The 24,799-nt window shown below is 41.0% G+C and overlaps 1 protein-coding gene across 1 annotated transcript; it reads left to right on the top strand.

Annotated features, from left to right (window-relative positions):
- Window positions 1-1,233: 1,233 nt before the first annotated feature.
- On the top strand, window positions 1,234-22,712 carry FBXO3 (F-box protein 3). The gene is made up of 11 exons (XM_054067885.1): window positions 1,234-1,508; window positions 6,268-6,357; window positions 8,290-8,453; window positions 10,831-10,945; window positions 13,483-13,687; window positions 14,411-14,456; window positions 16,631-16,715; window positions 17,551-17,673; window positions 18,116-18,231; window positions 18,618-18,808; window positions 20,507-22,712. The coding sequence occupies exons 1-11, from the start codon at window positions 1,249-1,251 to the stop codon at window positions 20,630-20,632; spliced, it is 1,521 nt and encodes a 506-aa protein (XP_053923860.1). The 5' UTR covers window positions 1,234-1,248; the 3' UTR covers window positions 20,633-22,712.
- Window positions 22,713-24,799: the final 2,087 nt, after the last annotated feature.

Below are 24,799 nucleotides of genomic sequence, written 5' to 3'. Positions count from 1 at the left end.
CAAGATCTGTGTTGAGCAGATGTGTCTTCTTTTGTAATCACCTCAGTTTGCAGTCTTTCCTGATCTCAGATGCAGGGTCAGACAGAGAGCTGGAGCCAGCTCCAAATTAGCAAGAGATTTGACTGTTGTGAAGTTCATAATAACATTAAAACTAGTCCTTGGACAGTAATAGAATATGCATACGATTTCTGGGAAAATTTATACATATGCATGAAAATGGGGAATATACTCTGTAACCAGCGCTTGTCTCCTTGCACAGGCTTGACAGAGATCATGACCTCATGTTGCCCAGGCCTGATTAAAGGGTGTTTGCTTTCCAAAACTCCAAAGCGAGCCTTAGAGAGTTTATTTGCCAGCATTTTTGGTATCAGGCAGATATATATTTTGTATGTGTATTTAAGCAGAATTTAAGCTTGTTTTCCACACAGAAAGGTCACAGTGGAATTGAGGAAACATATTTCTCAGAGGCTTGATGGTGCATTGACGCTCCTCAAATCCTGTGTTCAGCTTCCTGTTGACAGAACAAGGAGGAATGGCTTTAAACTGGAAGGGGGAAGGTTAAGATTAGATGTTAGGAAGAAATTCTTCATGGTGAGATGGTCGATGGCCAGCTCGACATGAGCCAGCAATGTGCACTTGCAGCCCAGAAGGCCAACTGTGTCCTGGGCTGCATCAGAAGCAGTGTGGCCAGCAGGGCGAGGGAGGGGATTCTGCCCCTCTATTCCTCTCTTGTGAGACCTCGTCTGGAGTATTGTGTCCAGTTCTGGAATCCTCAACATAAGAAGGATATGGAGCTGTTGGAATGGGTCCAGAGGAGGGCTCCAAAGATGATCGGAGGGCTGGAGCACCTCCTATATGAGGACAGGCTGAGAGAGTTGGGTTGTTCAGCCTGGAGAAGGGAAGGCTCCAAGAAGACCTTATAGCGACCTTCCAGTACCTGAAGGGGCTACAAGAAAGCTGGGGAGGGGCTGTTTACAAAGGCTTGTAGTGATAGGACGAGGGGCAATGGCCATAAACTGGAGAGGGGCAGATTTAGACCAGACACAAGGAGGAATTTCTTCACTTTGAGAGTGGTGAGGCACTGGCACAGGTTGCCCAGGGAAGCTGTGGCTGCCCCATCCCTGGAGGCCAGGTTGGATGGGGCTTGGGGCAGCCTGATCCAGTGGGAGGTGGGGGTTGGAACTGGATGAGCTTTATGGTCTCTTCCAACCCAAACCATTCCATGATTGCTTTGAGTCCTTCGCTCCCATGCGCTGCTTGGAGCGGCCACAGGGGGCGCTGCGGGGAGGGGCCGGCAGGGGGCGCTGCGCGCGCCGGAGCCCCCGGAGCCGAGAGCGGCCCGGCGCGAGGGGCGGGCGCGTGCCCATTTACGGGCGGCGGCGCCGCAGGACGCCTTGCAAGATGGCGGCGCCCCTGGACATGGAGCCTTCAGCCCTCAGCCTGGAGCTGCTGCCCACCGACCCGCTGCTGCTCATCCTCAGCTTCCTCGACTATCGGGATCTGATGAGGTAAGGGTCGGGCCCGGGGAGCCGCAGGAGCCGCCTGAGGAGTGGGGTAAGGGGGAGGAAAGGGCCGAGCTCAGCCTTTGCGGCCGGGGGTGAGGAGAGGGGCGGAATGGAGGGGTGAGGAGAGTAGAGAAGGAGTGGAGGGGTGAGGAGAGAGTGGGTAATGGAGGGGTGAGAGAGTAACGGAGGGGTGAGGGGAGAATGGAGGGGTGTGGAGGAGGGGAATGGAGGAGGAGGAGGGGAATGGAGGAGGAGGGGGGCAATGGAGGAGTGAGGGGGAGTGGAGGGGTGAGGAGAGCAGGGGAGGAATGGAGGAGTGAGGAGAGAAAGGGGAACGGAGGAGTGGGGAGGAATGGGGGGGTGAGGAGAGAAAGAGAAGTGGAGGAGAGAGGGGGGAGCGGAGGGGTGAGGAGAGAGGGGGGAGCGGAGGGGTGTGGAGAGAAGGGGGAATGGAGGGGTGAGGGGGGAATGGAGAGATGGGGAGAGAGAGGGAAAGAAGGGGGGGTGAATGGAGGAGTGAGAAAAGAGGGGGGAATGGAGGGGCAAGGAGAAGGGCGGGGGGAGACGTGGGGGGTCCTGGAGAGCCGGGGGAGAGACGTGGATGGGGGGAGGAGTGGGGGGGAAGCCATGGGGGAGGGGCATGGAGTGGTGGAGCGGGAATCGTGGAAGGGTGAAGACATGAAGTGAGACGAAACCATAGAGGGGAGGAAGCTATGGAGTGGGGTGAGAGGAGAGTGAGCCGTGGAGGGGGGCGGGACCGGAGGGGGGCGGATAGGAGGGAAGTTCAGCCATGGAATGGATTGAGCAGGGGAGAGTCGTGGGGTGGTGGTGGGAGGCGTGGAGGGGCGTGAGGAGAGGAAGGGGAGTCATGGGGGGTGAGGAGGAGGGGGTAGCCATGGCGTGGGGGTGGGGTGGGGGCTGAGCCATGGAGGGGGTCGAAGGGAAGGGCCAACCGGGAGGAGGGGTGAGGGGGGGTGGGGGGGGGAACCCACGGAGTGGGGTGGGGAGAAACCATGGAGGGGGGAACAGGTGAGGCCAGGGGGAAGCTGTGGAGTGGTGGTAAGGTGAGGTTGCATGAGATGGGGAGAAAACGTGGAGGGAGGCTTAGGTGAGGTGGTGGTGGGTGTAAGCTGTGGAGGGGGACCGTACAGGGTGGAAGAGGTTAGGACAGGTGAAGTGCTGTAGATGAGATGAGGCTGATCGGAGCCATAGAGGGGGATGAGGTGACTTGGGGCACGGGCGAAGACTTGGTGGAAGGAAACTGGACGGAGAAAGAGGTGAGGGGGAGCCATGGAGGGGGCTGAAGTCAGGCAGAGGGTGTTAGAGATGGCAGTGAAAAGCCATGGAGGGGCATGAGGAGAGGTGAGGTGGAAGGAAGTCTCGGTTGGAGGAGGAGATCAGGTCAGGTAGGATAGAGGGGAAGCCATAGAGGGGGTGAAGTGAGGTGAGGGTAAGCCATGGAGGGATGTGAAGAGTGATGGTGAGGGGAAGACCTGATGAGGAAGCCATGGAGCAGGGAAGAAGCAGGGGTGAAACTGTGGAGGGGCTGAGGTGAGCTGGGGGAGAAGTTATGGAGGGATTGCTGGGGTGAGGCTAAGCTGGGGAGCGGAGTCATGGAGGGGCAGTGAGGTGAGGTGGGACCTGCCAGTGACCTGGGGCTGCACAACTTCACTGTGCAAACCGAGCCAGGTCACGGACTGGTGTGGCTGTGACAGCAGGAAGTGGTCAAAGCACTCCCACAGCTCTTCCCACCGTGTAGGAAAAGAGTCTGGCTTCTTCTGGAGAGCTGCTATAAGGAAGACGTGCTAAAGCAGCAGCCCCTTCCAGAAACAGTGGTGGTGTTCTGATCTTTTGCCTGTTGGGTTGTTTTTTGGGGTTTTTTTTAAGGAAAAGGGAATTTTCCCAGTTTTCCTCTCCCCCATTTTGTTGGTTTTATTTGTAGCTAATACACTATTTTATTTGTAGCTAAATAACAATTTAGAGATGAACCAATAACTGAGTTTGTGAAATCAGGAATTCTCTGTATCTGTTGTGACTCTGTGGGCAAACAAAGGGCAGCCTTGTTGCCAGTAAATATATCCAGTTATTTGAATGAGCTGTTGTTTCAGGAAAACTGAGTGAAATTAAGTAGGACGACTTTTGAGGCAGAAAAATATGAATGGAAGGGGCAAGCTCCTCTTGGACAGCTTATTCAAGGTTGGATGAGGCTTTGAGCAATCTGATCCAGTGGAAGGTGTCCCCCATGGCAGGAGATTAGAGCTGGATGAGCTTTAATGTCACTTCCAACCCAAATCATTCTATGATTCTATAGCTGAATAGTTATGAGTCAGAGAGTGAAGAGGAGAGTATGTTTTTAGCTAAAATCCTACCAATGATGTACAAGCACTAACAGTGATTGAAATCACTGTATTTAATCAAAGAGGGAGGAATAGATATGCATGAAGTTTATTAACAAAATGGTTGTTGTTTGATTCCCTCCCATAGTATTAGTCAAAAAAGCTGAAGACATCAGGGAAAGGTCTTATGTGACTGCAAAAAAGAGATTAAGTATAAGCAAAAATTATAACAATTGTTCCAAGTCCAGTGTGTATGATTTTATAGTAGTTGCTAATGGTGTAATAAAAGCACTACCGATTTTTATTATGTATTTAACAAAATGAGAGAGATTTTGCTGTGCAAGGACAATTAAATACTGTGTAGGTCTCTTATTTATAAGGTTGGGTTTGTATAATGAGAGGTTTGTAATAGTGTGTTAGTTGAGGAAATCTCTGGGTTGCTCGCATTTGATTTTGGTGATGTTTGTATACTCTGACCATCTCAAACATTACAGTTTTGCTAGTATTCCACAGGCTGGTTTATCTGGTGGTGGCCCTTAAATATTGGAAAAGCTGATAGTTGACCAAATACTTAATGTAATTAATGAGAATAGTATTAATGGCGTCTTTATCATATTTGAAGCCATGTGGTCCTGTGATGCTACAGTGATTTCTTTCCTACCAGAAATTACAGACTTGATTGATAAACACCGATATAATAGATTTCTGCAGGGACTTTGACTTAGGGATATTTCTGTTCTCCAACCTCTTTCCCCGCTGCCAAAAAAAAAAAAAAAAAAATCCCTGTATCATGGATGAAGTTCTTAGGCAGCTAGATGTCAGGGTTTGAAGTGAATATGTTTGTGTCTGTGTTATTGCGGAGGGGAAGGGTAATGGTAGGGCATACTGGAGAATTGCTTTTACTTCTCAATGTTCATTTTTAAATACTAATACAATTCTAGCTTAAACAGCTTGCAATGGGTGTTGAGGAGGGGGAAAAAAAAAGATAATTGAATTGAACAGATAAATATGAGTAATTATGTAATCTTTGTGTACGATGTTTTCTCTAGCTCTGGACTTTGATTTTACTTACCAAAGACAAGATCGAGAAGCATCCTTATTTCAGTGCGTAACTGTGTCTGTTTACATTGTTGGTCTTTCTTAACAATTTCTGAACTACACTGGAAAAAGCGAAAAAGCAGTAACTGGAAGCTTAAGTCTGTCTACCTCATTTGGGGTATTTAGATGTCAATCGCTGCCATTAAAACACACATTAAGTGTTAGAACAAGGTAACAGAGGAAGTGATGTAACCACATCTAAATTGGTGGTATCTTTTGGGGAGTTTCTTTAAAGTATAACTGGTAATTCAGCTCAAACACAGAAGACAAAAAGGTTTATATTGTCTGGTGTTCAGGTTAGATTGAATGAGGCAGTAATTTCTTTTAAATTCCATGAATCTTGGAATAACATGGTCACTCCCTGTATTCCTGCTCTGCACGTTGCTGATGCTTTGCTGCACATTCTTATTTGTATAAATGCACTCTAATGATTTGCTGTCAGTACCAGCGTATGTTCCAGAAAGGCTTTGTAACTGTAAAAGTATTTGATGGCACCTCCATTGCTGCTTTTAAAGTGAAGTAGCAGGCATGGGGAATGTAGGTTAGCTTTTGCTAAGTCCTTGCATCCAGCCAGGATAAACTTAAATGATTTCTGAGGACATTTTTAGATTACATCCTGCATATTTTTTAATACTGCACTTGCAATAGTGCTGCATAGTGGAGAATACATTTTTTTTTTAATTTCCTGAAGCAGCAATATTACTTGTAATGCAGTGGCAAGAGCTTATGTATGGTCTTCATTAGAGCAAGCTTGCAGTTCTTGTTTCCGGGTCTATTATCCTTTGTATTTTTTCTGTGTCTTTCTTTGTCTCTGGTCATGAAGTTTGTTATTTAAACAAGTTAAAGTGAAAGTAACTTTGTAAAACTCAAACCTTAGGGTTTCTCTAGCTTTCAGTAGTATGGCAACAGTGGAAGAGATAAGGTAGAGACTGATAATCTAGATAAGAAAGTGATTTAAGTATAATAACTAGCCTTTGCTACTGGAATATTCATGGCTAGTGGAGAGGATTCACAGCTGGTGGAATGGAGTCACGCTGTGGAGTCTTTCAGACACTGTTTACAATGGCATAGATCTACAGGGTGACCTGCTTTACAAAATTACTTAATTGCTGACAGTTCTCAAAGTATGTAGAAAAGTAGTTCATGACTCACGTAGCTATAATGAAGACTTTTAACCATTGTAAGCACAACTGTAAAAAGGACAGCTAAGCAACTTTCAAACTCTGCATTTGTTTAATGAGCATGCAAGTGTAATTTACTGATCAGGATCTATCCATGTTCGTTTTACTACTGGTTTGCAATGAAATTTAATTTTTTTATATTTATAGTTGCTGCTATTTAAGTCGAAGATTAAATCAGCTATCAAACCATGATCCATTATGGAAAAGACACTGCAAGAAATACTGGCTTATTTCAGAGTAAGTGTGGTTGTTTTAAGCCTTTTTTTCTGAGACAATGAGACTTGGGTTATTGTGTTGTCTGTTTTTGTCCACATTACTTCTAGTAACTCTATGACTGAGTAGGTTTAGAAATGCTTTCCAGGAGGATTTTCTTCATCACTTTCCCCAGGAAGTCACGTCGGGGTGTGTAAAAGGTTTTATATAAGTGGTTCTTGAAATGTTGTGTCCTTTTCGAAAGTTCACTTTCTGTTATGCTTGCTCACACTGAACTCAGGGTGCCTGTTAATTGGAATCTAACTGCAAAGGTATCAATCCACATCTTTGCTAAAAAGCTTGTGTTTTTCTGAAGAGCTGAGAAAGCTTGTGGAGTTGACCAAAGTGAATTTGCAGCTGGTTTTGTTATTGCTTATCTCCTCTTTGTGTCCTCTTTTCTGGACAACATCTTTCTTTTCCGGTTGTAAATTGTGAGGAGTATTAACTGCTTATGACTTAGGTGATCAGTTCCATATATTTTTCCATTATTCAGGTTATGCAGATCTCCTTGGATTACACAAATAGCTTCAGATGGCAGAACAGCTAGTGATAAGGAGTTAATATGTATATATGCATGAGTAGGTGGGGAAGGTAGTTTAGGAAAACATTTCCAAAGCTGTAATTTGTAATCTGTATTATATCATATGAACTATTAAAAATTAACAGCAAACCAAGTTAAATCCACAAAGGTAAACATACCGTGCATATTCTGATTATATGCAGCTTATGAAGATATAACGCAGCTTCTAAAATTTTGCTTTGAGACTCTCTGCATAAAAATACTAAGTGATAGTCTTACTGGAATGTAAACTAGAAAGGAAAATCTGGTGTGGGGGCAAGGAAAGAAGGTAATGAAATGAATTCAAACTAAGTACCTGATGCTTTCAAAGAGGAACTTGTTGTGTACAAGGGGGAAGATGAGGGGGCTATAGGGCTTTGCTAAGGAGAACTGCCTCTGAGGTTGGTTTCCAAGATGTTGCTCTCCCCATAGCCAAGAAAAACTGAGTAATGGAAGGCTGTAGGTAATTTCTACAACTAACATTTGGAGGGTGAAAATATGTTGAAACTTTTCTTCCCTACTAAGATAATTCACTTTGGGTGTTTTTCTTTTAGCTGTTTAGTTTGATGTTAGTTTATCTAACTTCCCAGGTTAAACTTGATGTACCCTTCAGTGTACCCTTCAAGAAGTAAGGCTCTTCTCTTTTGAGAGCTAGAGAGATCTTAAAGGTGGCATGAAGACTTCCTAATTGTTACATTTTTATTTATATGTACAAACCTGTATTAAATCTCTTAGGTTTGGTGTGCTGATTGCAGTTTGAGGAGTTGGAATATATCCTAACACAAAGATGCAAGGGCTATTACAATTTGGAGACAAGCATCCTCTGTCAGATTGTTAGTCAGCAATTTTTTTTGGCAGCCTGCCTTCCCATAACCTGCTGTTTTGCCTGTGAGGAGTGCTGAATATGCAGTAGTTCCTTAAGAAACTGACTTTCCAAAGCAGTGCACGTGTAACTCTGGTTTGTTCCTTAATCCTTCTTTCTAGGATTTGTGACTAATGCAGTAGATCCAAAAAATGAGACTTTTCGAAGGCCTTCTCTGTACGTGTGTGGAATGTGATCTGAATTAGCTGTTCCCCAGTTCTAAGATTTAATAAGAGACAGCACTCTGTTTAAAGGAATACTGTTCCTAAGTTTTCCCCTGATACAATGTACCCTAAATATTTCCTATTTCTGTTCCAAGTTGCTGTTGAATAGATAGTGGAATTAATTGACTTTGTGTAGCTTCAGGTGGCTCAAAGTGTTCCTGGCTTAATATTATGCATGCTATTTCTGCCAAATAACACATATTAGCTTCTCAGGTTTAAAAGTCAAAGTTTTTGGGCTGGTCTTTAAACTTATTTTCTTCGTGTCCACTTAGTGAGGAAAAAAGTCGACGAAATCAGAGCTGGAAAGCCATCTTCATCAGTACCTACTCTGACCTAGGAAGATACATCCGTTACTACGCTACCTTGAAAAAAGCCTGGGATGACCTAGAGAAGTACTTGGGACAGCGGTGCCCTCGGATGATTGGTTCTTTGAAAGGTACGGTGAAATGCCTGCTTTCTGTAGTAATTTGGCTGATGCAGCATTGTCTGTTATTAAGTTTCATGTTGCTTTCATCCTGGGTGTGCGCCTAAATTACTGGAGCCTTGGCAGTCAAGTAGCTGTTCTTTTCCTTTTCTTTGAGTAAACAAGTAAATTGAACCACCTGTATGGTCCTTGCCCAGTTCCTGGTAATCACCATGCTTTTGTCTTTGGTTGCTATGACTGGATTTTGCTTCTTTGTTTATTATTATATTTTAGTTTAATAATGTCATTACTTCGAGGACCTGGAACCTGTCGATGTGATTTTTGTGAACTTTTCTTAAGACATAATTAAAACACTCCCGTATGAAAGCAGACATTTTAAACTAATGCATATTAAAAAGGAACTAGGTGGGTTTTTTCCTTCTTGTGGGCCTTACTGTGTTCCTCTGCAGGTCAGTGTCTGAATAAGAATTTTTATTTATCTTTCGAAGATTCAGTTTTTAAATTGTGTTTTAATACTTGAAGTATGTACAGTATTCTGGTTCATAAGTCTTACACAGCAAGACATACAGCAAGTTTCAGCTTTTCTGGTGTAGGGACAAAATATCTTTTACATCTTCGTCTGTACTTCTGTATGAAATGGACTGTTAGACCAAGATGTTTAACAGGATCTGTGAAAGTAGGAGAAATGTATAGACAATAATCTCTTTCATATGTAATTTTGCATGTTTCTTGGCTTGCTGGATAGTGCTAGATTCTTAAGTTTTGCTAAGTATTTGTGTATAACAGAATGTGTTTAGAACTTAAAACTCACTTCTATTGAAAAATATTTTTTGTTTTGTTACTTCTGAGTGTTAGTGAAGGAAAAGGCTAGAAGGGTTATCTGTAGCCTGAACTCTTGGTTAACAGGCTGTAGTACTTGATGTAGGTATCCATGCCTTGATTTCTGTAACTTTTATGCTGCTCTGTTGAAAACACAGACTTCACTTAGGTCTATAGAACCAGTGAACTGTCAGTCAAATATTTTGTTAATGAAATTGAAATTATTTGTGTTGAAATAAACAGATTTCACCACAGTTTTACTTCCAGAATCATCCTAAGGAATTTGGGGCATTTAAGCGTCTTTTGGTCTACAGAAAGACAAAAATAAATCTAAAAGGATACATTTCCATATTTGTATAGTGATCACAGCTTTTAGCAGGAGCTTCTCCGTAACTTAAACTTTTAAATACCATTTTTCACAGGGTGTTGTTTCAATGTATTGTTAAATTTTTCCATATGAATGAAACTGATTATGACTATGAAAAGAATTTAAAAAATAAATTCACCAAACAAAGCCTCAATTGGAACACACCAACCCATCCACCCTGTTGATCTTTGGTAGAAGTGAGGGTGCAGAAACCCTCTTAAGTGTGTGTGGAGCTGTAAGAGCAGTTACTCCCCACCCCCTTCTCATGACAATATGAAATTCCCCGTGTTACAACCCGGTTATTGCTTCAAATTCTAGGTGAAGGGTGGTGCAGCCAACATTTCTTTGGGACTGATTGGGCTGGAAATGGAAAGAATGCCCTCAGAATGATGAAAGAGTAAAATCAGTATTACGTAAAACTTTAAATAGAGACTCAGTCAGCTAATGACAATATTGTGGGAGAAAAGCTCGTTTCACTTTATAAATACTTTCTGCTTAAGTCAAGCCTGTTGAGATTTTGTTGGATGGAGATTGGTCCTGTATTAAGTAATCACTTAATGTAATTATCAGCTTCCTTTCAAATTTATGTAGTATTCATTCTGTGCCATCTAGCATACAATAAAGTTACCAAGTCTTGACTTGAGTCCATGTTCGTTTGATCAAGGCACTTACAAATTCCACGCTTTGTGTGTGAAATGCTTGATTTTCGTGATTCTGTCCACTAGACTGAATTTAATCAATGGAAGATTCTTGAGACCATGCTAGTAGACAGCTGCCTCCCAAAGCTGAACTGAATTTATCTTGTTTTTAAATGTCTGTCAGTTCACTTTCTTTGAATTATAAATGGGAAGATACTTTGAAACATCTATTTCTTTTGTGATTAAAAAAAATAATAATGCTAAGGATACTGGGGCTACTTAAAATTCCCAGCATATAGTAGTTAAAAACACGCTGTTATGTCTAGAACATAGCTAGTTTTTGCTTTATTTCTAGCCATGTAGCTCTGCTGAAATGATGTGAAATAGAATTTTAAAGGGGAAGTCTTAAGACAGACTCTAATGTTCACCTTTGTCAGGAACAGCATACTGGGCACCGGGGGCAGAGTGGTGAAGCAGCATTAAGTCTGAGAGTTTCACAGGAGCAGCAGTTCTTGGTTCCCCTTCCAAAACTGCCACTTAATACTCTGTTTCTTTTTGTACTCAGAGAGTGTGCGGGAGGAAGATCTAGACGCTGTGGAAGCACAAATAGGTTGCAAACTCCCTGATGACTATCGATGTTCCTTTCGTATTCATAATGGACAGAAGCTAGTTGTTCCTGGGTAAGGAGCAAAAATGATATACTGAGTTATTTATTCTGTTTGTGTTTCTTAGATAGTTTATTTAAAATGTCTGCTGAACAGGATAAATGAAGCATTTAAATGTCTTGCAACTGAGTGACTGCTTGAAGTGACGCTTCTAGGATTGGCCATCTTCTAGTCTCAGCAGTAATTGAAACATGGTGTGGGCTTCTAATTGCTCAAATTACTCTTACACTTCAGTCCTTTTTCCTAGTGAGAACCCATTTTTTTGTAATAACTAAAGCTTCCAACTGTTAGACTTCTAATCATACCAGAGGAAGTTGCTCCCCTGAAGTTTTGCTTTGTATTTCCTAAGTAAATTAGCTGTTTGCACCCTTTGGATTTCATTATTTTAAAAGCTTTTTTCTTTAGAATGGTGAGGGAATAGCTTTCAAACCAGGGAGCCATTTTAAGTAGAATCAAAATGTCAATTCTGCAATTTATTTTTTCTCAGTAGAAGATTTTACAATTTATGCAGTTTCAGCAATTAAAAACTCCTTATACGTCAAGGTTAGAAGGCAAATGACCAAACATAGTTTGCAATCTTTCAGCTATAGGAAAAGTTCACAGCTCAGCATTTGAAGCGCCGCAAACATTAGCAAATATGGAGAGCTAGGGCCAATCACTGCAGTGTCTGTAGGGGACAGTGCATTTGTGTTGCTTTACCAAAACCTTCACTAGTAAAGAAGGCACAGCTTCCTCCAATTCTAGCACTGTGTGTGCAGAAGGTACATGTGAAACAGTTCTATGCAGCCACAAGAATGGCTTCTCTTTCTATTTCTTTTCCAGAAGTTGCTTTTTTTTTAAGAGAGGAGATAGGTGCCCTAGTTCTGTAGACTTCAAGTGGAGCTGTGCAACTTGTGTGCTTCCTGCTCTTCCTACTACTTTTTCACTCTCATGAAGCCTCTACTGTAGTTATGTGTCTGTGGAAGGGCTGCAAGAGAAAACATATGCCTTTGGGCATGCTTTTCAGCTTGAGCAGCTGCTAGTGGGCTGTGGTCCCTCGCTGTGCCCTCAAAATGAGGGCGGGAGCCTTACACATAGGTTGACAAAGCTTGTTGCAGTGACTAGGGTGTGAGTTAGGGCTGACATGTGGGACCCTGGAGCAAGAAAGGCTGCCACACTGTGAGTGGAAGGTTTGGTCTTACTGTTGGGAACAACCTTGCTTTCTTATGGGAGATGAATAGTGGAAAGATCAGGTGTAGGTAATGGGAGTCTATGCAGGAAGTTGTTGGAATGTTAGATTAGAAATGAAGGAGATTTTGGGACAAGTTGTCACTGTTACATGCTTCAGGTTTCTGTGTTTGGATGTTAGCATTGATTTTTTAAAGCATGGAATGTGCTAATTCCAGGGAAGACTGAAAAGAAAAAGAGGAGTGGAACCTGTTACCCGAGATGAGAGCAGCTGACATGTGGCGGCATGCGTCTGAGTCACTGCTTTCATAACACCAGTGCAAGCTTAGCATCTGCGAGTTTACAGCTGAAAACATTGGTGAAAGGCAAATTAGAAAGGAGTGTGGGTGGGGAGGTGTAAATGGCAGATTTGTGTACTCCTCTCATTGCTAAGTGCACTGCTGTAGTCTGTGCTCTTGTAGTTGATTACTTTGATCATATTACCCCTTTTTTTCATTCTTCCACTGTCTGCCTCTTTGCTACGTTGATTGTAGGTTGCTTAGGTTTTTTATTTCCACCCTAACCTGACATTCATGTTGTTAACTTCAGCTTCTGATGCTTACTTCCATTCCTAATCTGTTACATATTTCAAATTAGTACCACTTTTTTCCAAATGTGTATATTCTTCTGTATAGAGGGGCTCATTTTGCTGTCTCCAATTTCACTTCCTTATTGTCAAAAATGGAAGAAATAAAAAATTCCCGTTCTTTGCTGTGACACTTACAAAAGGCTAGAGATAAAAATTAGAAAGACAATTGATGGTCTTGCCATGTTGTCTCATGAAAATTTTCTAATGCTTTCCTTGTGTATCTGTTTACTTCTGTCTGTATGCCTTCATTTTTATACTGAGATTATAGTCTCCCTAACTCAGTGGTTATTTTGCTTGTTTACTTATCAGCTTTTTCTCTGAAGCGTAAAGCACTTGCTCACTGTAGTTTCAATCAATGACTGTTACTATAGCAGCTGGGTTTTCTAATTGAAAAATCACTCGTGCTTCAATAGTATCAAAATGAACTCGCACAAAACTTGATTCTTATAGTGTGCTACTATAGGAAGCTGTGTCAGCTGTGAATGGCGTCTTTGAAGTAGTTGTAGACATGACAGGAATCACCAACAGACTTTAAAACGATGCTTTAGGGTGCTCAAAACACATGAGGTGGTCTTTATCTTAGAGGCATCAATATTGCAAGCTAACAACCTAGTTAAGTACCTGGATGTTAGACCTGGACTTCATCTAAGTCTAATACACATCTAGAGTCACTGCTTAGAAACTATTTAAAGCTACTTTTGCATTGTGAGTGGTATCTTCTGTTTATCTTTCCTTTTTTTCGTCATTATCTGTTAAGTTTGATGGGAAGCATAGCACTGTCAAACCACTACCGCTCTGAAGACTTGTTGGATATTGACACAGCGGCTGGAGGTTTTCAGCAGAGGCTAGGTCTGAAACAATGCCTTCCTCTTACTTTTTGCATTCATACTGGCCTGAGTCAATACATGGCCCTGGAGAGTGTGGAGGGACGAAGTAAATACGAGATCTTTTATCAATGTCCGGTAAGGAAGATACATTTATACTTGTGAATGTACTTTTTTAATAATTGCGAGTGTACCTTTGCATGTTATCAGATACCTGAAGTATTTTACATAACAGAAAGTGAATACTTGGAGTTCATATTAGTTTATCACTTGCCCCTGAGTTGCCATCTGGTTTTCATTGAAGACCACAAGCGGGCTGATTAGTTAGTGTGAGAAATTTACATGAAGCTGTCAATGGCTATAGCAATTTCTGTAGGTTCATGATGGTGGACAACATTAATCTTTATTGAAAGATATTGATTTAACTTGTTCAAACTATGGCAGATTTAAACTCTTTTGCCCCTTTCTGTAAGGAAGAAAAGCTTGTCTGTTATGGAAGATTGGCATCTGTATATGTGTCTTCCCCCAGACGAAAGGTTAGCAGCTTGGCAGTACCTGAGGGGGGCCTACAGGAAACCTGTGGAGGGGGAGGTGTCCCTGACCGTGACAGGAGGTTGGAACTGGATGAGCTTTAAGGTCTCTTCCAACCCAACCCAACCCATTCTTTGATTCACTAAACCTGAAATCTAGCTGCTTTATACATCATTATGCTCCAGTCAGATGTTCAAATATACATAAACAATATTCATATATGTATGTATAGGGGAAGTGTTCCTTATGTTTTGTTTAAGGTGTTGAATTTTAACCTTGGAATTCTAATGCTCTCATTCTAATACCTCCAAAACTTTCTTTCCCTTTTAGGACCAAATGACTCGCAATCCATCTGCTATTGATATGTTCATTACAGGTAATGCTTTAGATAAAATATTCACAAAATGTTTTAATTGCACTGTTTAGAAAGTGCATGTTGGTATGATTTGAACAAAGCAAGCGTTCTAAATAACCTGCTTTAAAACACAGTGTGTACTTGAAATGAGACGCTAGTTTTCTCTATTGAAGCTTGTCCTTCTGTGTGTCTTGTATACAAATCATTCAGTGTACTATCATGGGGCTGATGTAAGTAGTTATTAAATACAACACCCATCTGGACAGAAAGATCTTTTTTCTCCCCAGTAGTTTTTGCAGTCATGTTATTTTAAAAATATTTTGCATCCCTCAGTGGAATCTAATTTACTATAAACATAGCTGCAGAAGAAAACCTTTCTGGATTTTTTATTTGCCTGATTGCTTTGTTCAAAAGACAAAGGAGGGAAAGAGAAAACTGTAATTGTTTGGCTATGCAGTAATCTGTTATAGTCATTTATTTATCTGACACGTACATTAAGTGGAATAGTGTTATGATGATTTCTTGTTAATCCATTGGTATCTGGTAATCATAGCTGCGTCTAAATTAATTCCTTTCACTCAGTGGGAAAGCAGATGTGTAATAAATGGCACCAAAATTAATTAGTCTTGTACATTTCTTAGGAAATATATATTAATATTTATAGAGAAACTACAGTAGGCAATGCTATCCCATTGCGGGGTTGGGTTGAAGATAGGCAAACCACTCTAATTTTAAGATACCTTTCTATGTACTGATTGATTGGATGAACCAATTTCAGTGTGAAGTAGTCAGCCTGCTATTGGTTTTACAAAGGTCATTGTAGAATGCACTGTGTGCTTTAGAACCATCACACGAAAGATACAGCCAAAGCTCAAGAGTTTAGTTACTTGCTTCTCTCCACCTGACGACGGTGTCATACTCTAAAACTGCTCTCTGGTGAATTGGTGTTGCTGCTTTTATGGGATTGAGTCAATGGCATCACATTTAAATGTATTCTGTTTGGCTGAAAGGGTTAATTTTGGCTTATTGCTGAGTGGAGGAGAAATTTCATACACAGCATTTACCTCATCATTTTGAACATGGAAGGTTAAATCGGTCCACTTTATCCATTCGGAATTACTTTATACAAGGTTTGCATTTTGTGGATTAGTGGTAAACGAGAGGAGGATAATAAACTTGGAATTCCTTAGACTTACAAAAGATCAAAGGACAGCACACATAGCTCTTACTCAGAGGAAGAAGTGGTAAGTACTCTTAATCTAACAGAAGTGGTAGTACTTGATAACATGTCAGCGAAGTTGGGGATAATGATTTCTTAGTATTTCATCTTAAATCCTGTTTTGTGTCAGTAGCGTTGAAAAATAATTGAAGAAATCTCGACTTTTCTATTGAACTCTGTGTTGCAACGCTTGGAAGATTTATAGCTGAGAAATTCTTTTACAGAAAGCTAGTATCTCTTGTATGAAGCTCTTCTTTGAGTGTTTAATGTGACAGCTTGATTATCTACTTAGAAATCAAGCTATTCCTAATTAAGGGTTGTAGGTGTATGAAAAGCTGCTCTGAGACAATGGCTGTGGGTGTATGAAAATCCCAGGTTCTTTGGAATGACACATAGCCTTCATCTTCCAGGTTTGTAGCAGGAGTGTGGAGCATGTCTATGACCTACCCCTGGCTTTAAGGAGAGGGAAATTCTGCAACATGCTAGCGTGTTTCTTAGAGGCTCTATTCATCTAGAAACCTGGATATCAAAACCTGGCTGTAGTCCATAAATCCACCAGTGCGCTTGCGTGCTTTGTGTAGGTGGAATAGCTAGAAATAGCTATAGAAGTAGTATAGACCACTCTACTTGTCTTTCCCAGTCACAGCAGAAGAGTTATGAGCAGGAAACCAGATGAGGAGAGACACAAGCATTTGAAGACTGTGTTTATAATGTGAAATGCTTAGCTAAGAGATTATGAGTTTGCTGTGCCACTTCTGGAGTGTGTACCCTTAACTTCAGTTCTTGGTTGGTTTCTCCAAATGATCTTTGTTGGTGGAATGGACTGGACCACTGACTGACTCATCTAAATATGTCTGAGAGCAGCGTATCATAAAAACATTCAAAGCTTTAAAATGGTTCCATGAAGTATTTATTGTAATGAGCTTGGTGGCAAATTTGCCTGTGCTGATGAATACTTTTCTTCTTTGGCATCTAGGTACATCTTACTTGGAATGGTTTACATCCTATGTAAACAAAGTCGTAACTGGTCGTTATCCCATCATCAGAGACCAGATTTTCAGGTATTGCAAGTGGGATTTATAACCTCACTGCAAGGTTTTGATACTTCTTTTAGAATGCTGACCTCTTTCCTAGTAGTTATGAAGATCTGATACAAAAGCTGTTGGTGGAGAGAGGAGAAAGGACATGGGACTTACTGCAGATAAAGGTGTAAAACTGAATGCTTAAGGATACTTTTTGTTTTTAAAAAGAAGCTTCAGACTTAACTTTGTATTACAGGACCAGGATTTTGCACTGTAGCAGATCTGAAGCTTGACTAACAGCATAATATTTATTCTGCTTGCCGTGAGTGTGCTGCAGCTGCAGGACTGTCCTGAGTTATTAAAAAAGCAATCATTTCAGTGAACTGGTCTCATAAATAACCCTGCTGAATAGGTAAATAAAGAAGACTTATCTGGTGTTTGAATCTTCATGCGCCTCTCTTCTAAATATAAGCAAGAACCTTAATTCTGTCAAACTGAGGTGCTGTAGAACCAAGTTCCTGATCTGTAAGTTAATTTGCCATAGGAGTTGCTAGTTTTTGTTTTTTAAATAGTGTATTGATGCATCCTTAATAAACAAGTGTCTTCATTGACTTCAGATTGAATTGTACACCCAGCTTAATACAGGCAGTAATGGAAGTACAAAGAGATCCATAACTGTGTGAGTTTAAGTGATGGGGAAGTATACATCATGAAGACACCACGTACATTCTTTTTTTAAATGTCAAATGACAAGAATTGCTTTTGATCTAGCACCACAATGCTCTTATTACTAATTAACTAATCATTTGACAGGTTTAGTTTTCTGTATTGAGTGTACAGAGCTATTTGCGAGTTAATGTTTTCCTTTCTGTAGGTATGTACATGATAAAGATTGTGTTGCTACCACAGGAGATATTACTGTTTCTGTGTCCACATCTTTTCTACCTGAACTCAGTTCTGTACATCCACCGCATTATTTCTTCACTTACAGAATCAGGTAAAAATAACAATGGAATTAACTCCTACAACACAGGAGAGACCTATGTAATGTTCAAAGCATCGGTTGTTGCAAATTTATGCACAGCATTCATACTAAAACAAATAGAATGTGCTCAACATGCTGTACTTCTTAATTAAAAAAAAAATTAAATCATTACTTGGTCAGGTACGCAACGTAACGGTCAAATTTCTAGTTGTTAAAGTACAGTGATGGGCAGGGGAGATAAGTTATATGTAACTCTTGTGCTTTAGAAAGGGGTAAATAACAATAGAGTGTGAAGCAGAGGCATGGGGATGGATCTTGACAACTGATTCAGCACACTTTCCCTTGGCGGGAGGTTGCCCAGTCCACTTGGACAGAAAGCCCAGGGACAGTAAAGCATTTCTTAAAATGTATAAAAGTAGTTACCTAACTAAAAAGTGTGCTGTTTGGCTTCTAGAATTGAAATGTCCAAAGATGCTCTTCCCGAGAACGCTTGTCAGCTGGACAGTCGATACTGGAGAATAACAAATGCCAAAGGCGATGTAGAAGAAGTTCAGGGTCCTGGAGTAGTTGGTAAGTAAAAGATGGCTTTTATGAACACGATAGAGAGAGTGTTCTTGTATTTAATGTACATGTTATAAAAGTTACGTTATTAGCTGTTCCATCATGGGGACAGGGTTGTAGTTGTATAGTTTGTATCAAAATCATTTTGTTGCTTGAAAGAAAGAGATGTGGATCCATCTCTTTCGTCTTTAAAGTTGTTTGACAAGGGATTCTGAATATCCTGATAGTTAACCTCTCCTTAGACAGATTTTTAACATCGGTAGTTGCTGAGAATCATTATGCATCCACTGGAATATAAAATGATCTGCCTGAGTATGTTGTGGAGTGCAAGTGCTTTAGCAAACTGCTGAACTGTAGTTCTACTGCAGACCTTACTATTGTGATCTTACCAACAGGAGAGTTTCCAATTATCAGTCCAGGGAGAGTCTATGAATACACCAGCTGTACTACGTTTCCCACAACATCTGGATATATGGAGGGGTATTACACCTTCCACTGCCTCTACTACAATGACAAATTCTTTAACGTCACAATTCCCAGATTCCACATGGTGTGTCCAACATTCAAGGTGTCTACAGCACGAATGGTAAGTGAAGGTGCAGTTATGCTTATCCTAGATGGGGTTTTTTTTCCCCCCTGACCTCTTGTTTTCTGAGAACACTTGGATTAATTTTAATAGAACAGTGTAACTGTGCTTCAGCATCAATGTTGTCGTTTTTCAGTTTTGATTCTTTTCTTGAAAATGGCTTTTTGTTGAGAACTCTTTCTCAAAAAAAGTAGTAGTCTTAAAAGTATCACTCAGTCTATACGAATTCTTTCCAGCTTCTGGAATGTTTATCGGGAAGAAAACACTTCTGGTAGAAAAATTACAGTACTGAACAGTGTTCAGATTGATAATTCAATACAAAACATTGTCCAATTAAGACTGAGTCTAGCAACTGTAATAATCTTTATAGGCAGTTTGTACCTGGGTAAAGCCATGTATTCTCGTTGCTTTGTCACGTAATGCTACCAGTTTAGCTCAGGACCCTTGGCTCTGGCTTTTGTAGGACACTGTACATGGCTATGGGTCATCCTCCTTGCATTGTCATGTCTTGTCAGATATCAGGGTGAAAGCTGGTTGTGTTGTTGAGATCAGAGGCCCTGTGGATTCTTGACAGAGGTAGAATGTGACCTGATGTCCTTTCTATGAACACAAGTGCCCCTCAGGATACACAGAAATATATGTGTGTGTGTGTGTATGTCTGTTCAGGGCATATTTCAGCAGTGTATCTGATTATGCGGACTATAGCAGTATTGAGCTTTGCTTATTTTGCTTTAAGGACCTATCTTGCATCTTAATTTGTACCTAGAAAGATGACATTGCATTAGCTGTTTGGATTTCATAGTTCTTTCAAATATTCTGTCTTGGTATGAGTTGTTATCTGTTTTAGCCTTGACAGCGTATCTTCTTTCTTCAACAAGGGAAGTTTCCGTTAACAACAATTTCAAAGTGACAGCAGTCTGTCCAATGTTCATGAGTGCTCACTGAAAGTGCATTTCATAAAGTCACTTAATGAATTTGCCAGTCAATAAGCTCTATAGCTTGCTGTTAATGCAGATTTAGTTGTGGGACTGCAGCTTAACTATAACTTCTCCTTTTGCTTTGGTGCGTTTCAAGAAGGTGGTTTTATTTCTTTTATCACTAGTGTAGCACTTATTTAGTGACTAATTCAGATAGAACTTGAAGGTGTTTCTGCAAGCACCAAGTCTTTCCTTGGGGGTAGACAGCTATTTGTACCCTTTCTCACCTTTTTCCAGGGATTTGAGATGCTCTTATTACCATCTACACCAGCAGATGTCGTGCTTCTAACAGAAACTGGAATCTCATAACTCTTGCTCACATTGCTGGGAGTTGTAATCTCCTTCTGTTCAGCTGACTGTATAAATAATTTGCTTTTTTGTTTTGCTGTACCTCCAACTTAAAGGTAGTAACGACCCTTTGTTTTTTAAACTACATTTAATAAAAGCCGCCAAGAAAATTGGTACAGCTAAGATACCAAATTGTGGCTTTGCATAGTTGTACATATGAAATAATGAAGGCTAACCGATATTTACCGAGTGATAGGTCAAGTAGTTTGGCAAAATGAACTCTATTACGAATGAAATATTGCAATTGTAAGGAGCCAGTTTTAGGACACAGAGCACAAGGCAGACTGCAGATTTTTGTATGCAGTTGTTAGTGCTTTCTTGTAACTCGTTGGAATTGAAGGCTTTGATTAAGTATGGATGTGTTTTGTATTAGGAAACAAATCATAATGAACATGCACTGGATGAAGATGAAGATTCTACAGACACTGATGAATATGAAGATCGACGCAGAGTGTTGGACATTCCTGCACCTTCTGGACGCTGCCCACGTCATACCTGATGGGATTTATTTTCAAAACAATAAAAACTGTTTTCAGAAGCTGAACTCTTTGGGGCTAGTGCATAAAAATATTTGACTATTGTAAATGAACTTCCTGTTGCACATCAAGGCAACTAGCATGAATGTTGGTGCCAGTTCTAATATTCATCAGAGTATAACTTCTTTTTTTCTTGGTTTGGAAGTGGGAATGGTACTCGGGGTGGGGGCAAAGAGAGGGAGGGAGAGGGTCAGAAAGGTGCTTGGGCTTTGTTCACTTTTTTCCAAAGTGCAAAACAGCTTGATAGTCCAAGGTAATCATATCTTACATTTTTAAACTATTGCCTATTTATGATCATAATGCAAATATGGTGTGGGGACTGGTTTTTATACAAGCATTTAAAATTAGCAATAGACAAGATGGCAAAAAAAGGTGTATACTATCATCCTTTCTCCCAAGTTTCTACTCTTGATAACTCCCACTAAGCATGAAACTTGCAGTTTGGTCTGTGTATCCTGTTTGGGTGAGATCAGGTGCTCTTATGCTTTTTTTTATTAACATAGAAGTACCGGAAAATTCTGGTCATCAAATGCATAAATTAGGAATTAAACTGGCCTTATTTTTAGACAATCTGTCTTTCAGCTTAATTTTATGCTAAGTGACTCTGACTGGATAATGCCTTTTGGAATGTAGTGTTCATGCATCATCCACCATTCAGTAACCAAGAAATTTCCCAATGACTACAAGTATGAATTTGTAAATACGTTTTGAGTTTTTTTCTTTATATGATGTTTGCTGTTCAGACTTTGTCGTAGGTGACAAATTTATGGTGAAGTATCATGTTTCCCTAAATCCTCTATGGATTTTGTAACTACACCTGAATAAAAGAAAGGAAAAGAAAAGAAAAGAAAAGAAAAGAAAAAGGGAGGGAGCCTAGCAGAACACCAGATGACTAAAAACTTTATATTTAAAAAGTATTTGTTTGCTTTATCACTTTTATTTTGTTTCCATTGTCATTAATAAACAACTTAACTGCCTCCTTTGCTTTGAAGTGCTGCATGGATCTTCTCATGCCAAGACTTGAGCAATATTTGTGTGACTGGCATTGCTGTGGTCAGTTGTTTTTAACATCCAGAATTAGTCGTTCCTCTGAGGACAATCAGTCCTCAACAGACTGTTTCCATTACTGACTAGTTACTGCTCATACAGAAAGCCTGTTTTTTTAGATGTTATGTTCTCCCTGTACTTATCTTTTCTCGTGTCATGCAGCATTTGGATCTTCCACAGTGGAAGAAGGCAGGAAAACAAATACCCCGTATGATCCCTACAACAGGTGTTCAGGTGAACTGTCTAGAGGAGCAAAAATAAGTGCGGTGTCCTTACAGAACAGCCCTGTGAATCACTGGAATGGTTTGAAAACAGTTCCATTTTGAGGATTCTGCAGTACTAACTGTGAGGGGAAAATGTGGTATTTGTGGCGTAATGGTCTTTCTTAACAGGTATTTCATCATCTGTTCAAAGTATGAGTGAAAAAGGGATTTGGTAGAACTGGAACTTATTCCAGTGCTGTGTTTTAAGGACAGATAACTCACGGTCGGAGGATCTAAATGTTCTGGTTAAGTGGTATCGGGTGAAGGTCACAAGGCTCTACAGAAACATGTAGATTTTACTCTTCTCAGGGAGTGGCTCTCCCTTGGGGTGTTGAAGAGGAACTGTAATTACTGCTCACTGTAGAAGAAGCCAAGAGAGAGGACAAAGCTGTTTTGTCAACTTCTGAGCACTGCCATGTGAGGGTTTGAGCACCACTGGTGAGCGCAGGACACCTGTGAGCTCTGTGTGGGTGGAGTGAGAAGGTAACTAGGTGGTGGGAATGACACTTCCCTGTGTAATTGTAACAGGAAAAAGGTTATCCTGTTGCTTCAGGCAGCTATTTTAGCACTGGGCATTTTGCCTAAGGCTACCAGATGCAGATTACTGCGAGCATTGTAACTCTTCGTTATGTGCGTTTGAAGTAGGGTTTATACCACTGGTTCTTCTCACCCCACCCAAAACTCAGAAGCTTATGCCAGATCGGTATGAAAACTGAAGCAGCAGAAACCATCGGAAGAAAACAAGGAATCGGTTGTGTTTGCCAGTGTTTGGATTGGAAAGGACCATGAAGGTCATCTAGTCCAAAGCCCCTGCAGTGAGCAGGGACATCTTGCTCAGAGCCCCATCCAACCTGACCTTGAATGTTTCCAGAGACAGGACTTCTCCTGTCATGGTAAGAGAAGCCTTGTTGAGCATCTGTGAATTCAGAATATGGTTAAAAACCTAGCATCTCCAACACAAATGTATAACTAACCAAGTCCTTTTTTTTGTCTGTGGAGAAGGGCTATGCTAACAGTCTCTTTATAATTGCACTGTAGGATTCCTTCAGCATTTTTATGGGCTTTAGGCTGACTGGATGGCCTAATGGAGAGAACCTTTGGCCACCGTTTCCTTGCTGTGACTGCATCACATGAGAAAAACAGATGGTGTGCCAACCAGGGGGTAAAAAACAGCCCAAAAGTTGCTGTGCAAGTTATTCCAGTGCTGGACTTTCTTTTCCTGTCATTGTTTAATGTAATTTGTCATTGTCCATGTAAAGAATGCAAGGTGGAAAGTTCAGGCCATCATGGAAATACTATTTATCCGCAATGATACAGATAAATGTATCCTCTGTGTTGAGTACCTGCTCCTAGATTTTGGGCAGGGAAAACAGGTAAATGTTTCAGCTGTGGCCTCGTTTCTAGTTCTTCACTGCAAATTTTTCTAAGTAATGAATAAATCAAAGATTTTTTTCTTTTTAATCAAGCATTAATTGATTGAATTCTCAGGTTGCATGCAATAACCCACAAGCATCTTGCTCTTCCATTCCTTTGCTTTATGGCTTAAAAAGAGGTAAAATCTCAAAGACAATTACAAGATCAGATGCTGAGCTGACCAATAATAATCTCAACTACTGTAACCCAACCACAGAATCTGATTCAAGTTCTGAGTAGTTCAGGTTTGGAGGGTGATGAGCATTTCATTGCAGTCTAACTAATCCCATTTTCTTATTCTGTTGCTTTGTCCACCCAAGAAGCTGGGGTCACTGATCTTTGTGGCTCTGGAGCTGCCCCAACCACCTTTTGAACCCCATTTTCTGTGTGCGTAAGGCAAGTGCAATGGGCACAAAGAAAAAGTTTAGCCACTGGGATAGAAATTCAGCATAGGAACAGCTCTACTTAGTGAAGGATGGGAGGTATCTCTCACCCATCAAACAAGCCTCATGAAAAATCATTGGAGCTGGTACTACCGAGCTTTGTAGTAGGTCGGTGCAAAAATAATTGCTGTTTTTAAGCATCAACTTTAAAGCATAAGGTCTCTCTCCACTGAGAATAAAATGTGTTGATCAAAATAAGAACCATTAGAATCTATGCATTTTTGCCAACAAGAAAGAAATTATTCTAGTAGCATAGAATTCTGGAGCCCTGAACTGATGAGTTCTATGAAGATACTTGGAGCTACTGCTTGGTCGTGGAAAACCTTCTCTCGCAGGAAGTTGAGAGGCTTGAAACCGGTAACGTGCGAGAGAGGTCTGGTGAGGAAGGAAGGTGGACGAGTTAGGGGTTTATAGCTCAGTTCGTGCAGCTTCTGCAGTCACTTGTGAGACATGTGGTTGAGTGTTGTCATGGATTAGAACTGGTCCTTTACAATTGACCGATGTTGGACATAAACACTGCAGTTCTTGGTGCATTTTGGTAACTCCCTGGCAATGCTGCTCTGCTGTGATGGTTTCACCAGGATTCATGAGGTTGTAGGTGATTCCACTTGCTGAACAGCGAACAATGACCAGAACTTTCTTTTGATGCAGCTTCAATTTGGGGAAATGTTTTGCTGCTTCACCTCAGTCCTACCACTGTGTGGAACTGTGTCAGTTGTTGAATAGAATTGTTTTTTCCTCTCGTCACAATGTGATCAAGAAATAGATTGGTTTTGTTGTGCAAAAGAAACACTACATCAAAAGAAGTGTGGCCAGCAGGTTGGGTGAGAGGATTCTTCCCCTCTACTCTGCTCTGGTGAGACCTCACCTGGAGTCCTCTGTCCAGCACAGAAAGGAAATGGATCTGTTGGAGTGGGTCCAGAAGAGGCCACAAACATGATCCGAGGGGTGAAGCACCTTCCAC

This window comes from Cuculus canorus, chromosome 5, assembly GCF_017976375.1.
Source record: "Cuculus canorus isolate bCucCan1 chromosome 5, bCucCan1.pri, whole genome shotgun sequence".
NCBI classification, from domain to species: Eukaryota; Metazoa; Chordata; class Aves; order Cuculiformes; family Cuculidae; genus Cuculus; species Cuculus canorus.
The sequence above is the reverse complement of the archived record's forward strand: the minus strand, read 5'-3'. Positions and strand labels throughout refer to the sequence as shown.

Bases quoted from the DNA above. Each gene is read 5' to 3' on its own strand.
- FBXO3 (XM_054067885.1), top strand. From the start codon at position 1,249: ATGCGCTGCTTGGAGCGGCCACAGGGGGCGCTGCGGGGAGGGGCCGGC. The intron at 1,509-6,267 runs GTAAGGGTCGGG...TTATATTTATAG, and splicing joins GACTATCGGGATCTGATGAG to TTGCTGCTATTTAAGTCGAA. The intron at 14,457-16,630 runs GTAATGCTTTAG...TTTGGCATCTAG, and splicing joins TATTGATATGTTCATTACAG to GTACATCTTACTTGGAATGG.